Here is a 16,957-nt window from a genome sequence, read left to right as displayed (position 1 = left end):
AACCATGGTTGCATGGGCCTGCTGTAATCAATAGTAACCCCTGGGAAACGAACAACCCAGACAGAGTGTGTGTGACTGGATGTCTCTACGGATTGTGTGGGGGAGAACGGAAGGAATTGTTGTGGGCAGACTATAATGGTTGGCACGAACAATAATCAAAGGGTTAAGCAGGTGATGACTTGTGCCATTTCAGGGCTAGTTTCATTTGGGCACGGTTGTTGTTTGTTTTCTTGTAACATAGCAGTGCTTCCATGCTAACTCATATACAGTATGAATACATAATATGTCTGCCCTTTGTCGTTAGTGGTCTCATATTTAATAGCCTTTCATAGGGTTCTAGGCCAACCATACCAGCTAACTGCATCAACCCAGCGTCATCGAGTTTTGGGGAAAACAGACTGTAAACACACACAAGGCTTACCTTGGTTTGCTCTGCAGAAATGGGAATCCGTGCAGCTTGAGGAACCAGAGCCCATTCACATCCCTAGCATCCAGGAGAGGTCTGCGTGGCTAGTCGCTAAGTTTAAGGGTAAACCCGAGAAACTAAAGGTGAATACCAAACCGTGTGTCTAGAATCAGTGAATCCGTTATCTGTAAGTGATGGGCCGACTAAATGTATCGCATTTGTGAATAGTTTGTGTCTTTAGTGTTGGTTTACTACACTTCATCATTCTCATTCCTGTTGCCTTCTCTAAACAGTCCCATTTCTCTGTCCTCTCCCTTTCCCCTGGAGCTTAAGAAAAAGCCCTCGCGTTTCTTATTAGAACAGTGGCACCTGTCAGCCAGAACCCTCAGCCAGAACACACAAAGCCTCCTCTCCCCCCCTGAAGCTCTTGGACAGGTATCCTCTCCTGCCTGGGGACTAAAGACCTGCAGTGTGGAGCTGGCACTAACACACCTCTGCTTCCTGGAAACACGACCACCTTTACACTGATTTCCATAGATTGGCTCGATTAGAATTATACAGCACTCATCTCTAAGATAGATCTACTGCCATTAAGGACCGCTGCATTGTAACATTTCTCTGACTTGCTAACCTCATAAGTTGATCGAGGCTGAATTTGCCCCTGTGTTTCTACTGCATGGCAAATGGAGATCAATGAAAAATGGTTGATAAGGGATGTGAAGGTGCAGCAGTCGTGACATCCTTGTTAGTATGCATAGGTCAGGCAAACCTGTCACATAAAAATCACTTCAACCACTAACGCAAACCTCAACGGTCTTTCCTGGTTAAATAAAGGCGAAATAACGTCAGGGTCTTGTGTGGAGCACGGGATGTTTTGAAGAACAGCACTAAAAATACCATTCCATGTCTAAACTCTGCCTTTCCATTCCTATTCTATTATTTTGTAAACGAATAATGACTTATTCTGCAGGAGATAGAACTGCTGTGGTGACCAACTGTCACGACGTGCCTTTAGTGTACAGGAGAGGGCTGAGCAGCTAGCCTCGCAGTTTCAAGGCAAGCTGGCAAATCCACAGGTGATATACTGTACACCACCACCCGCTCGATAGCCCTGAGTCCAAATTCCAAGTCAAGGACTTTACGACTCCCAAGGATCCGGCCTCGTCTCTGACCTCTTCAGTCACTTTACAATTTATCATGAATGTCAGATGGAGTGATAAACTGATCAATAAAAAACACTGAGGTTTCGATGAGTCATACTATTTGCTCAGTATCAGTCATTACTGTTCTGTAGAATTGGAATATGAGGGATTTTCATATCAGCTTCTATTACATTTTCCTCATTTGTCTTTTCTCTCACCAAGTCATCCTGTCATAGCTGCCCTTTCTCTTCCCTCTTTTCCCCCCTGGAGTCCACGAAAAAACCCTTGCATTTCTGTATACAAAAGGGGCACCTGTCCCACAGCCAGAACCCAGAGAGCCCCCTCTCCTCCCCTGAAACTCTGAGACCGGTAGCCCCTCCCTTCTGGGATGATTGACAGTTGAGATCACCCTAACACTCACTGTCTCTTGAAGACGGGCCAAATAACTCACTGCCTGGCCTGTGATATGTAATTGAACTGATCTCCAATGTGTGTCCTAACAAGCAAGTTCACACTGCATACAGGAATGGTTCATATGATGTATGGATGTAAAAACGCATCCTGCCGTTTTAGTCAAAGATACTACTCAGATTGCTGTGGTGAAAAGTGTGATGACACTGAAATGTGGAAGAGGGTGTACTGTAGTCATAGCCATACGATTGATTTATGTTCCAATAGATTGCTGTAAGTAGTCCCTTAGGCGTGGCCTGCATTGCATTTCAGTTTTGTGGTCTCTGTGCTTAGGGGAGTCCTTGCCTGATGTTTTGGCCTCAATACAGTTTAATTTGATCCTCATGTTTATAAGCCCTGTTCTGTTCCAACTGGGCTGGTGTAATCACGCCCCAGAGATGTGCCACTATAATACACCATGGTATGTTTACGGTAAATCAGCCATACTTTAAAATATTTCAATCTCTTTTCTATGGCTTACGCTGTGCTAACTGACCTCAATTCTGTCTCTCTGCAGGATAAATGTTATTTTGGGATCTTTGTTGATCTAATCCTGGCCATTTTAGGGTTAAAGCTGAAGCGCGTTTGAGATATTACAGTGAATCTCTGCTCTTTTGAATGTGCACATTTGATCCTAACTTCCCGTGTCCACAGTGACCAACTATCCTTCTTGTTTTATTAGCCAAAGGGGAGCGCAGTAAACATTCACACCATAAATCTGACTGTGTGTGGATGTGTTTGTGTGTGCATGCCTGTGTATATGGGTATAAGCGCATATAGCCACAGTCAAAGTCCAGGATCATACTTAGCCTCACAGAGCCAGTCAACAGCTTTCGCTCCTCATTAAAGTAATGGTGTGTACACATCACATGTGTTTTATTGGTTCAAATCAAATAGGTTTTCTGTCAGACACTGCATGTGGCACGGTGTGGGTAATGGCTTTCTTTGTGCCAATGAGGGTTCAAGAGTTGTATGCAGTTGGTTTGCACGTTTTTCTCTTCTGTTGAAAACACTCATCCGAAGCAGTTCATTGGGTGGGGCTGCTAGGCCGATCAACCGAACATGGCCTAGTTTCCCTCTCATGACCAGTTGAATATTTTTGCCCTTTAGTGCCTTACATAGTGTACGACCTCACCGCCCATCATAGTTTACTCCTCGTCCTCAAACTCCTTCAACTCTGCCATTTGGTTTTGCTCACATTCCTTTGCGTGTTTTTTCTCTCATCCATAAAGGGATACTTCGGGATGTTCGCAATGAGGCCCTTTTATCTACTTCCCCAGAGTCAGATGAACTCGTGGATACCATTTGTATGTCTTGGCATGCAGTTTGAAGGAAGTTGCAAACTAGCGCTAGCGCAATTGCTAACTAGCCTTCCAGTCATTGCACTAGTTAGCATTAGCAACGCTAGTTAGCATTGGCTCGCAAAACTACCTCTAACTTCCTTCATAATTGACACAGATGGTAGGAAAAAGTGGTATCCACAAGTTTTTCTGACTCTGGGGAAGTAGATAAAGGGGATTCCATTGGAAAATCCCGAAGTATCCCTTTGTCTTGGCATGTCTTTCTTTTTCCTCTCTCTTTGTCTTTCTCATCCTACTGTCCTTTCTTTCTCTCTCTCTGCCTTCGACAGAGCTATTTAAAGATGTACACAGGGGAAGTGAGCTTATTGGCTGAGCAGATAGCCAATCAGCTTCAACCTCAAGAGGAACCTAAGCCCTTACTTGACAAAAGGGAGTTGGTAAGAGCCAATGGCATCGTAGGACACTAGTCATGTTGTAGACCCAAGAGTGAAGTGACTCCAGCTAGGGAACGTAAATGTGGTGTTTGGTGATGATGAGTGTAACTAGGACTTCCTTCTAGTTCTAGAGACTGATTGTAATTGTGTGTGTGTGTTAGGAACTCTGTGACCAGTGTTCTGTGTGTGTGAAACATTTGACCCCACTTAAGCGTTGTGGCCTTTTGTGGTGGCTATAATCTCAGGTGTTTCTGAAAAACTTTTGCCTGGTGTTAAAAATAAATAAATAAATACAACGTCAGTGGCTAATTCACAGCCATAATCTCCTAGGTTGTGAATGGTTTGATATCAATGGAACAGTTGATCCCATATCCCCTCACTCTCTACCAGTTAGATTTTTTTCCCACTTAGTTGTGAAGCCGGGGGCTTCAGGAAAATGGCCTCCCACTCTCCTCATCTCTCTTTACCTCTCCCCAGCCCCTAATACTGTCTCCTCTCGTCCTCTCACCCTTACAGAGTTCCCTGAGGAAGGAGTTCCCCCAGAACATCGGGGGCAGTGACGTGTGTTTCTTCTGCCGGAAGCGTGTGTACGTGATGGAACGGCTGAGTGCCGAGGGCAAGTTCTTCCACCGCAGCTGCTTCAAGTGTGACTACTGCGGCACCACGCTACGCCTTTCGTCCTACGCCTTCGATGTGGAGGACGGTACGTGGAGGAAGACCCTACTTTAAAGCCACCTGTTGTGGTTACTATGTGTAGTGTGCTTTTCGCTCAGTACAGATATGTTTGTGCTGTCTTCCCATTGAATGACTGTAGGAGTTGGTAACGTCATACAAACAGTTCTGGGATCAGACTAATACAAATGTACACTGAGTGTACAAAACATTAAGGAAACATGCTCTTTCCATGACAGACCAGGTGAAAGCTATGATCCCTTATTGATGTCACTTGTTAAATCCACTTCAAATCAGTGTAGATGAAGCGGAGGAGACAAGTTAAAGGTTTTTTAAGCTTCGAGACAATTTGAGACATGGATTGTGTGTGTGCCATTCAGAGGCTGAATGGGCAAGACAAAATATTGAACTGCCTTTGAACGGGGTATTTTAGTAGGTACCAGGTGCACCGGTTTGAGTGTGTCAAGAACTGCAACACTGCTGGGTTGTTCACGCTCCACAGTTTCCTATGTGTTTCATGAATGGTCCACCACCCAAAGGACATTCAGCCAACTTGACACAACTGTGGGAAGCATTGGAGTCAACATGGGCCAGCATCCCTGTGGAACGCTTTCGTCACCTTTGTAGATTCCATGCCCCGGTGAATTGAGGCTGTTCTGAGGGCAAAGGGGGGGGGGTGCAATTCAATATTAGGAAGGTGTTGCTAATGTTTTGTCACACTGAGTGTACATGTGAATAGATACAGCTTGCATACACTGTTGATATGTTCACAGAAACATTCCGCTGAATGACACAATCACTTAGTTTTGACTAAATTTCAACAGGGCACAGACATTTCTGACACACAATACGGTCAATTTAGACTCAAAGGCATCTGTTACATGAGGAAGGTACTGTAAAACGTGTTGACTCATAGGCACACACACAAACACGCGCTATGCCAAGCTTTGTCCTTGTGGTTACAGTAAGAGTCATCATATTGTCCTCATAGTGTCTGCTGCATGATTTATTCATTTTCTCTCTCTGAGTGTCACAAGGCCTCTCTTGTGCTCATGGAACAAGTAGCAAATTGTTCGCAATGACAAGAGTGGCTGTTTCTCCCAGTTTTAGTTTGTGATCCCAGTCATCCCACTGGTAGAGCAGACTCCAGAATGCCCAGTAGGAACTGAGGGAGGGAGGACAAAATGTTGTCTTTCTATGTACAGCATTCTCTCTCTCTCACACACACACACACACACACACACACACACACACACAGGCGTTCACGGTACTGAAGTGTATGCAACAGTCAGATGAGGATAATGCAGTCTGCAGAATGCTTGTTTTGCACTGGTTTAGTACTTCTCTGTTTCTGTCTCCTCTCCTACAGGGAAGTTTTACTGCAAGCCCCACTACTGTTACCGCTCGTCTGGTCAGGCTCAGAGGAAGAGGCCGGCACCGACCCCTGCTCTGCTCAATGCTAAGGTACTACTGACCCATCACCCCCCCCGCCCCACACACACACACACACTAATCCTCACACACACACTCATTCTCACTTGCTTTCCCTCTCTCACCCTCTCTCTCTCTCAATTCAATGGAAGGGGCTTTATTGACATGGGAAACATATGTTAACATTGCCAAAGCAATTGAAGTAGATAATATACAAAAGTGAAATAAGAAATCAAAATGAACAGTAAGCATTACACTCATAGAAGTTCCAAAATAATAAAGACATTACAAATGTCATATTTTGTACATTTCAAATCAAATTTTATTTGTCACATACACATGGTTAGCAGATGTTAATGCGAGTGTAGCGAAATGCTTGTGCTTCTAGTTCCGAAAATGCAGTAATAACCAACAAGTAATCTAACTAACAATTCCAAAACTACTGTCTTATACACACAAGTGTAAGGGTATAAAGAATATGTACATAAAGATATATGAATGAGTGATGGTACAGAGCAGCATAGGCAAGATGCAGTAGATGGTATCGAGTACAGTATATACATATGAGATGAGTATGTAAACAAAGTGGCATAGTTAAAGTGGCTAGTGATACATGTATTACATAAAGATGCAGTGGATGATATAGAGTACAGTATATACGTATACATATGAGATTAATAATGTAGGGTATGTAAACATTATATTAGGTAGCATTGTTTAAAGTGGCTAGTGATATATTTTACATCATTTCCCATCAATTCCCATTATTAAAGTGGCTGGAGTTGAGGCAGTGTGTTGGCAGCAGGCACTCAATGTTAGTGGTTGCTGTTTAACAGTCTGATGGCCTTGAGATAGAAGCTGTTTTTCAGTCTCTCGGTCCCAGCTTTGATGCACCTGTACTGATCTCGCCTTCTGGATGATAGCGGGATGAACAGGCAGTGGCTCGGGTGGTTGTTGTCCTTGATGATCTTTATGGCCTTCCTGTAACATCGGGTGGTGTAGGTGTCCTGGAGGGCAGGTAGTTTGCCCCCGGTGATGCGTTGTGCAGACCTCACTACCCTCTGGAGAGCCTTACAGTTGTGGGCGGAGCAGTTGCCGTACCAGGCGGTGTTACAGCCCGCCAGGATGCTCTCGATTGTGCATCTGTAGAAGTTTGTGAGTGCTTTTGGTGACAAGCCGAATTTCTTCAGCCTCCTGAGCCTGAGGTTGAAGAGGCGCTGCTGCGCCTTCTTCACGATGCTGTCTGTGTGAGTGGACCAATTCAGTTTGTCTGTGATGTGTATGCCGAGGAACTTAAAACTTGCTACTCTCTCCACTACTGTTCCATCGATGTGGATAAGGGGGTGTTCCCTCAGCTGTTTCCTGAAGTCCACAATCATCTCCTTAGTTTTGTTGACGTTGAGTGTGAGGTTATTTTCCTGACACCACACTCCGAGGGCCCTCACCTCCTCCCTGTAGGCTGTCTCGTCGTTGTTGGTAATCAAGCCTACCACTGTTGTGTTGTCCGCAAACTTGATGATTGAGTTGGAGGCGTGCGTGGCCACGCAGTCGTGGGTGAACAGGGAGTACAGGAGAGGGCTCAGAACGCACCCTTGTGGGGCCCCAGTGTTGAGGATCAGCGGGGTGGAGATGTTGTTGCCTACCCTCACCACCTAGGGGCGGCCCGTCAGGAAGTCCAGCACCCAGTTGCACAGGGCGGGGTCGAGACCCAGGGTCTCGAGCTTGATGACGAGCTTGGAGGGTACTATGGTGTTAAATGCCGAGCTGTAGTCGATGAACAGCATTCTCACGTAGGTATTCCTCTTGTCCAGATGAGTTAGGGCAGTGTGGTTGAGATTGCATCGTCTGTGGACCTATTTGGGCGGTAAGCAAATTGGAGTGGGTCTAGGGTGTCAGGTAGGGTGGAGGTGATATGGTCCTTGACTAGTCTCTCAAAGCACTTCATGATGACGGAAGTGAGTGCTTCAGGGCGGTAGTCGTTTAGCTCAGTTACCTTAGCTTTCTTGGGAACAGGAACAATGGTGGCCCTCTTGAAGCATGTGGGAAGAGCAGACTGGTAAAGGGATTGATTGAATATGTCCGTAAACACACCAGCCAGCGAGTCTGCACATGCTCTGAGGGCGCGGCTGGGGATGCCGTCTGGGCTTGCAGCCTTGCGAGGGTTAACACGTTTAAATGTTTTACTCACCTCGGCTGCAGTGAAGGAGAGTCTGCATGTTTTCGTTGCAGGCTGTGTCAGTGGCACTGTATTGTCCTCAAAGCGGGCAAAAAAGTTATTTAGTCTGCCTGGGAGCAAGACATCCTGGTCCGTGACTGGGCTGGTTTTCTTTTTGTAATCCGTGATTGACTGTAGACCCTGCCACATACCTCTTGTGTCTGAGCCGTTGAATTGAGATTCTACTTTGTCTCTAGACTGACGCTTAGCTTGTTTGATAGCCTTGCGGAGGGAATAGCTGCACTGTTTGTATTCGGTCATGTTTCCAGTCACCTTGCCCTGATTAAAAGCAGTGGTTCGCACTTTCAGTTTCACGCGAATGCTGCCATCAATCCACGGTTTCTGGTTTGGGAATGTTTTAATCGTTGCTATGGGATCGACATCTTCAACGCACGTTCTAATGAACTCGCACACCGAATCAGCGTATTCGTCAATGTTGTTGTCTGACGCAATACGAAACATATCTCAGTCCAATGTGTCAAGTAATTATCTTTTTGTTTTGCTTTTTGTTTTCTCATGATTTGGTTGGGTCTAATTGTGTTGCTGTCCTGGGGCTCTGTGGGGTGTGTTTGTGAACAGAGCCCCAGGACCAGCTTGCTTAGGGAACTCTTCTCCAGGTTAAGTTCTGTAGGTGATGGCTTTGTTATGGAAGGTTTCTGGAATCCCTTCCTTTTTAGGTGGTTGTAAAATTTAACGTCTCTTTTCTGGATTTTGATCATTAGCGGGTATCGGCCTAATTCTGCTCCGTTGTTTACGGAGGATATTTTTTCAGAATTAGAATGCCCTTCTTGCCTTGTCTCTCATTGTTCACAGCTTTGTGGAAGTTACGTGTGGTGCTAATGTTTAGGCCAAGGTATTTATAGTTTTTTTTTGTGTGCTCTCGGCAACGGTGTCAAGATGGAATTTGTATTTGTGTTCCTGGCGACTGGACCTTTTTTGGAACACCATTATTTTGGTCTTACTGAGATTTACTGTCAGGGCCCAGGTCTGGCAGAATCTGTGCAGAAGATCTAGGTGCTACTGTAGGATGATGTTAAAGAGTTTTATTATAGCCAATTGGAATTTGTTGTCTGTATATTTGATCATTTCATTGAGGATACCATCAACACCACAAGCCTTTTTGGGTTGGAGGGTTTTTATTTTATCCTGTAGTTCATTCAAGGTAATGGGAGAATCCAGTGGGTTCTGGTAGTCTTTAATAGTTGTTTCTAAGATTTGTATTTGTTCATGTTTTTGCGGTTTGTTCTTTGTTATAGAGCCAAAAGATTGGAGAAGTGGTTTACCCATACGTCTCCGTTTTGGATAGATAATTCTTCCTGTTGTTCTTTGTTTAGTGTTATCCAATTTTCACAGAAGTGGTTAGTCTATGGATTCTTCAATTACATTGAGCTGATTTCTGACATGCTGTTCCTTCTTTTTCCGAAGTTTATTTCTGTGATGTTTTAGTGATTCACCATAGTGATTCACTCCGGTGTTCTGGGTCTCTATGTTTTTGGTTGGACAGGTTTCTCAATTTCTTTCTTAGGTTTTTGCGTTCTTCATCAAACTATTTGTCGTTGTTGTTCATTTTCTTAGGTTTTCTGTTTGAAATGTTTAAATTTGATAGGGATGCTGAGAGGTCAAATATACTGTTTAGATTTTCTACTGCCAGCATTACACCTTCACTATTTCAGTGAAACATTTTGTCCATGAAATTGTCTAGAAGGGATTGAATTTGTTGTTGCCCAATTGTTTTTTGGTATATTTCCACACTACTCTCCTTCAATCTATAGCATTTAAAAAATATATATTATTCACCTCCTTTGGCTTTGATGCCTCATGATTGAGTATTGCCCTGTTCAAGTAGAGTGTATTTTGCTGTGATCTGATAGGGGTGTCAGTGGGCTGACTATGAACGCTCTGAGAGACTCTGAGTTGAGGTCAGTGATAAAGTAGTCTACAGTACTGCTGCCAAGAGATGAACTATATGTGTACCTACCGTAGGAGTCCCCTCGAATCCTACCATTCCTGCTCTTTAGGCCAAAGGCAGATGACCTCAGACCTTGTATATTCCAGGATGAGATGGTAGAAGCGTTGTGTTCCATATGTACATACCCAGCGTGCGACAGAGCTGTAGGAGTTGTGACCCGTTTTTGTTGGTTATGTTGTCATGGTTGTGCCTAGGGGGGCATATGGGGGAGAGAATGCTGTCCCCTCCAGGTAGGTGCTTGTCCCCCTGTTTGCTGATGGTGTCAGGTTCTTGTCCAGTTCTGGCATTTAGGTCGCCACAAACTAGTACAGGACCCTGGGTCTGGAAATTGTTGATCTCCCCCTCTAAGATGGAGAAGCTGTCATCGTTAATGGGGGTTCTATTGGGGGGGATATAGGTAGGACACATGAGGATATTTTTCTCTGTTGAGAGAATTTCCTTATTAATGTCTAGCCAGATGTAAAATGTTCCTGTTTTGACAAATTGAATAGAGTGGGGTTAGGTCTGCTCTATAACAAATTAGCATACCTCCGGAGTCTCTTCCCTGTTTCACACCTGATAGTTTGATGGAAGGGACTACCAGCTCTCAGTAACCTGGATGGCAACCAGTGGGTCCGTCTCCTTTACACCATGTTTCTTGTAGGATGACAATGTCTGTATTTCCAATTTCTTTGATGAAGTCTGTGTTCCTGCTCTTTAGGCCAGAGGCAGATGACCTCAGACCTTGTATTTTCCAGGATGAGATCGTAAAAGCTTTGTGTTCCATAGTGTCTAGTGTTGTTTTTGTGTGGTTTAGGCTCGAACCATTACAGTAGGTGTGAGTAGAGCATGTTGAGCATCTGATACATATCTCTTAGGTCGCAGGATGGGGCTTGGGTGGGTGTAATAGTGGGGGTTGGGCCTGTTGCTCTGCTCACAGCCTGGGCATATGTCCTGCTATCATGTTGAGGTTTTTGCCGCAGGGGTGGGGGGTATGGGGTGGACAGAAGGGGCATAGGTATGATATGGGGGCGCCTATATAGAGTGTGGCCAGGGTTTGTTTGGGGTGGTCTTAGCTGGTTGGGGTGTGGTTGGTGATGCTGTGGCCTGGGTGTAGGTCCTCTTGGCGTGGGTTCTCTCAGTGCAGGTCCTTCAGGAGGGGGTCTTGCAGGTCTGGGAGGGTGTCTCGCTGGTCTCGGCGGGGTGTCCGTTGCTCTGTTACTCCTGTGTGAAGTGCTGGGGCTACAGTTTAGAGTGACTTCCGTCATGGTCCTGGCAAAAGTTGGGATGGCTGCCTTGTAGAGGTGGACCTGGTTGTAAAGGCTGTTCAAGTCCAGGGTGGAGTGGTGGGCCAGGTGGACATTAGGTTTTGAGGCACAGTCTCACGAAATTCTTGCATTCACCCGCTGTATGGTGGTGGCAGGGTAAACGTCTTTTCGTGGTAGCAGTTGGTTGGGGAACGTGGAATAAGCTTTTTCAATCACTCCCTTGAGTGCTGTGGCCACCCTTTCCTGCTGGGCCCTCAGATAATTTGTGCCCGTGTGAATTATGATGTGGCTGGGGGACCCTAGTCCGTCCTCTGACAACAGCTCCAGGGCATGCCTAGTGTTTGGGCACCAGAGCTTAGCCACTTTGTGTATTGAATGTATTTGCCATTTGAGTCAATGAGGAGCACAATCTCTGGCTTTTGTGTGTCCTCAGTGGATGTGTGCGGGTTGTCAAGAGAGCAATCAGGGGAGTTGACAGGAGGCTGTTAGGAGGGGTTGGTGGGTCCTGTCCCATTGTTGTGTTGGAGTCTGGGGTGGGCTGTTCCGCTGGCTTGTCTCCCTGCTCTCTGTCACACCTCGGGTTTCTCACCTCCTCCTTCAGTGTCATGTGTGACTCTTAAGTTCTCCCTCCCCTGTCCGTAGAGCGACCAGCTCTCTCAGACGGCCGTCCATCTCCACCTTCTGCCCTCCAGGTCTTGTTGGGGGGGGGGTCTGTTTTGTGGGTTTGTTCTGTTTGTATTGTGTGAACTAGCTCTCTGAGCTCTACCATGTCTCTCCAGCTCTGTGAATTTATTCCTCTCAATCTCTCACTCTCACACTGGATCTGTTTCATAGGATAATCAGGAAGTGTAGGATGTGTATTGACCCCCTCCTCCCCTGCACTTCTGTCTCATCTCCAGGACAACCAGGCGTCCTTGCCCGCGGCGGTCACTGTGGACTCCCCCGGGAGGGGGGCGATGGCATCCCCTTCCCCCACCGAGCGCCGGTCCTCAGGTACCCCCACTATCCCGCTTTCCTCACCTCTAGCTGTGGTGCCACTGCCCTGCTTGGCCCCGCTGGCCCGGGGGAGTGGGGAGGGGCCCCTGCGCACCCTCCGCCGGACCCTGTCCTGGACCTGCCACCAGGTGGCACTAAACCCCTTCGACTCGTCATTCCTTTGTACCTACTGTGTCTACCTCCTCTGCTGTTTCACCCTCAACTCCCTGCTCAATCTCCTAGCATGACCTGTAGCATGGTGTACTACAGTACCCACAATGCTTTGTATAACATCCCGTCTCCCTATGACCTCTGACTTCACCAACTAATTACTCTGAGTGAAACTGTATAGATCGAAGCTAGCATCCTCTATCCGTCTTTTGTATAGCTTGTTGACTTGCTGTCCTGTTGATGTAAATCTTGTGATTCTGTGTGTGTGGTGTTATTTATTTCTTGAAGATGCAGCATTCCCTCCCATTCCCATCCAATTTGGGATTGATTTTGGCTCGTAAAGTAGCCCGGCCGGCAGCTAGATTTGAAACAAATGGTGCATCTTCTTCTTCTTCTTCATTTCTCGGCCTGGAAATTAAAATAACAGTCAGGCAAAATGATGAGCCTTCGCTGTTTTCTTCTGTGGTTTTTAAGACCATTATACTCAAGTTACCTTTTCTCACTTCTAGTAATTTAACAGGTTATTAGTCATTTAACAGTAACCTGTTGAATTGTAACCTGTAGTTATGTACATTAAATGTCATATTTATCTACATTTATTTATGATATTGTTCATGTTATATTACTCAAGAAGTAAGTTGTGTGCTCTTTTGCCTGCCTGTGCTTTAATCGATAGCCAAACTTGTGATTTTAACCTGTAGTGGCCTGTGACTTTCTTAGCTTTACCTTCTCCTTTTTGACCCGCTGACTAGAGCGTGCCTGTATCAGTGCTTGTGATTGGTTCTCTGTAAGCTTTACCTTTTCACCCTCCTATCAGAGCAGCCCGAAGCCAAAAGCTAGTGCTTGAAACAGTGCTTGTGATTGGCCCCTTGTGAGATCCACCCTCCCTCTCCTCTCTGACCATACCGTCAGTGGCTGTCTTGTCTGTCCTCCTGCATTCCCACCTTCTCTCTTTGCATACGAACACCTCTACTGCTTTTCCTAAAATGTTACATTTCTCTAGCATGTACTGTGGGGTCATAGATGTAATAGCTGAAACGTGTAGCTTGATATATCTAATATCAGGCGAATGATCCGAGGTGGGAAGTTTGTATCTTAGATTACTTTAATAGGTCATCTGTAGACCTACTATGCCAGTATTATAATTAAGGTAAATATAAGGCTTTCACCCCCCCCCCCAACTACTAGCACATTTATACTTGGAACTAAGATATATAAGATATAGGCAGGCTGCAGACATGACATATATTACCTGATAATGGCAATGACCTTGATCATCTCGTAACACATGCTGATCTTTGGGAATCCCTATAATTTCTGTTAGTCTTTAGAGGTTAGTGGAATAAGACGAATTGGCTCGAGAATCTATCGTCTCATGATGCAGACAGTGTAATTGCCCTCTAAATGCTCCCCTGTGATACTAGAGTTCTGCATTCTTCAGTTTCACTCATCTGACATGAACTGTCACCACTGAAAACAAATCAAATATTACACTCACTACCACACCATGCTTTGGTGAGTTTTGCGTAAGGTCATTGCTTACAACACATTGTTGGTAAGTTTCTCACTCCCTTAACTTATAAGCTACACTTAGAATTTTAAAGAACACATTTCTAAGGGTTACTGTGCCCTGTAGATGCGGTAAATGGAACATGACCCAAACCATTTTTACGCATTGGAAATGCATGGGCTAGAGATCCCCAATCCCCTCATTGCTCACCAGCAGATTTAGCCGTCATTTAGGCTGTTGTTTATACTGTATGTGTATTTCACAATATTTTGAGGTAGAAATCTGAGTTTAATGCTTGTATGGATGTCAATATCACTTATCAACTGCATTACAGTTAAACTACTTTGACTACCGCGACTAATTTAGGTATGCTAGCTATCCTACTAGCTCATACGAACGGGAGTTAACATTAGCATTTAGCGGTCACTTCTAAATGTTATGCAGTGAAAATAGCCAAATATATCAAAATCTGACTTCAGTAACCATATTGTGGGCCTTTTACAATATACACTGAGTGTAGAAAACATTAAGGACACCTTCCTAATATTGAGTTGCACCCTCCCCTTTTGCACTCAGAAGAGCCTCGATTCATCAGGGCATGTACTCTGGTGTCAATAGCATTCCACAGGGATGCTGGCCCATGTTGACTCCAATGCTTCCCACAGTGGTGTCAAGTTGGCTCTATGTCCTTTGGGTGATGGACCATTCTTGTGTCACGAACCGGCTCAAAGTTCAGAAAAAAAGGGAGACAACGTGGAGATAAGGAATAACACAATTATTTATTAACTTAAGTAACCTAAATACAATTAACAATGGTATGTGTAGTCAGTAGTCGGTAGTGTAAGTGAGTGGTTGCGTGCATAAATGTGATAATGAGGGGTGTTGAAAGGTGCCAACGCAAACAAACAAAAACAGCCACAAAAATGTCACGACCAAAATCTATCAGTGTCTGCATGGAGAGAGTCTCCTCAATAAATGGGGGAAGAGGTGCATTTATCCTGGGACACACCCAAGCCCAGGTGTGTCCCATTTGTCCGCCCACCGACATCCTATTAAGGAAAACAAGAGCAAAGGGAAAGAATTTGTCAGACAGCGTGGGAGGGTCGTCACACTTGGTACACATGGGAAACTGTTGAGTGTGGAAAAAACCCAGCAGCGTTGCAGTTCTTGACACAAACCTGTGCGCCTGGCAGCTACTCCCATATCCCTTTCAAAGGCACTTAAATATTTTGTCTTGCCCATTCCCCCTCTGAATGGCCCACAAACACAATCCATGTCTCCAATTGTCTCAAGGCATTAAAATCCTTCTTTAACCTCCCCTTCATCTATACTGATTTTGAAGTGGGTTTAACAAGAGACCTCAATAAGGGATCATAGCTTTCACCTGGTCTGTCATGGAAAAAGCACGTGTCCTTAATGTTTTGTACTCTGTGGATTTGACGAATAGCCACCTTGTTATATCAGGTTTGTTGAATGTGCCTCAATGACGGCGTCAGTGTCCTGTGTTCCATTGACATCTGTACCGCATCTGTGCTATTGTATAATCTCACCTTAAATTTAGACTTTCAGTGTCTGTCAGCTTTAAGAGTTGCTTCCTAGGATGGGAAACAGGCAAAGTAGTACCAACCTTCACCCTGTTGCATATAGATTGTTATATAATTCTATAAAGTTTAAATAATATACACTATATATATTGGATTTGTGAGACACTGTAGGAAACAAACATTTATGCAATAAATGATTAGAATGGCTGTGTTTTTGTCTGTTTTTCCTAGATTCCAACAGAAATGTGTATATAAACAAAACAAAAATGTCTCAAACGTGACACAAATCAGTTGATAGAAAATGAGCCACAATAAATCCGTGCCCAACTAGTCATGGAAGAAACATGGATGGAAACGTGATTATGGAAGAGATCTGGTTTCTGGTAGCACGTTGTTATACGGTAGGCACAGTATACTGGTCCGATGGTATAGTGCAAACCTTGAGAGAAGTTGCAGAGGAGCATAGCCCCAGTTTGAATGAAAGCTGAGCCTGCCTAGTGTCTACAATTCTTGCATGGCTCTTACGCTGCTGTATCCCTCCAGCTCCTCTCCTCGACCATGCTACCTATGACTTCTCAGTTGCCTGTCTGTATTCTCTCCCCCTCCGCGGTCCCCCCAGTCCCGGAGGTGAACGGGCTGCAGGAGCCCAGCCTGGCTAAGCGTCTGCGGGGCACGCCGGAGCGCATCGAGCTGGAGAACTACCGGCTGTCTCTGCAGCGGGAGGACGACCTAGAGGAGGTGCCAGAGGAGACGCTGGCCGAACACAACCTAAGCAGTGTGTTGGACAAGGACGCGCACGCAGACCTGGGCTCCAGGTGAGACCACAGAGGAACAGTCAACTCTGCATGGGGTGTCCTGTGGCAACTGTTGAATCTCAGCAATTTAACATAGGTCTATATATAGTCATGTACACAAAGCATGGCAGATACTTAAATGATCATTTTAATATTGCATGTTCGTATGTGATGATCGTTATGGTCAGTGGTTTTCTAGTACTGGATACATACAGTGCCAGTAAGTGTTGTTGGTATATATCCCCTTCCATGATGACTCCAACCCTGCCTGCTCTAACTTGCACCTCCCTCCCTTGCTTTCATACAGCAGCTCTGAGTCTGACATGGAGGAGGAGGACCAGGATGAAGAGGAGCAACATGAGGAGGAGCAGCAGGAGCCCCCCAGCCCCTCAGACCTGGGAGGAGTACCCTGGAAGGAGGCTGTGGAGCTCCATGCCAAGCTGAAGACTGACAGCGACCCAGGGGCCGAGGGAGAGGACAGTGAGGGAGAGGACGGTGAGGGAGAGGACGGTGAGGGAGAGGACGGTGAGGGAGAGGACGAGACACATGGTCACATCGCTAGGGATCTAGAAGTGGAGGAGGAGGAAGATGACGAAGAAGAGGAGGACGATGAGGCGGAATCGACTGATGGTAAACATTTTTTTAAAGTTTCACAAACATCTATGCAGTTTGTCTGTGGTTTTCAGATGTCCTGTT

At 45.4% G+C, this 16,957-nt stretch overlaps 1 protein-coding gene across 1 annotated transcript in view; it reads left to right on the top strand.

The window, feature by feature from the left end:
- mical3a (microtubule associated monooxygenase, calponin and LIM domain containing 3a) overlaps positions 1–16,957 on the top strand; it is a 90,843-nt gene that overhangs the window by 50,980 nt on the left and 22,906 nt on the right. The window contains 5 exon segments of the mRNA XM_064951541.1: positions 4,250–4,436; positions 5,775–5,869; positions 12,167–12,260; positions 16,087–16,282; positions 16,569–16,891. Of these exon segments, the coding sequence (XP_064807613.1) occupies positions 4,250–4,436; positions 5,775–5,869; positions 12,167–12,260; positions 16,087–16,282; positions 16,569–16,891 (895 nt within the window).

This window comes from Oncorhynchus masou, chromosome 31 (assembly GCF_036934945.1).
Source record: "Oncorhynchus masou masou isolate Uvic2021 chromosome 31, UVic_Omas_1.1, whole genome shotgun sequence".
Taxonomy (NCBI): domain Eukaryota; kingdom Metazoa; phylum Chordata; class Actinopteri; order Salmoniformes; family Salmonidae; genus Oncorhynchus; species Oncorhynchus masou.
Note: the sequence above shows the minus strand (reverse complement) of the source record. Positions and strands in the feature narration are given on the sequence as shown.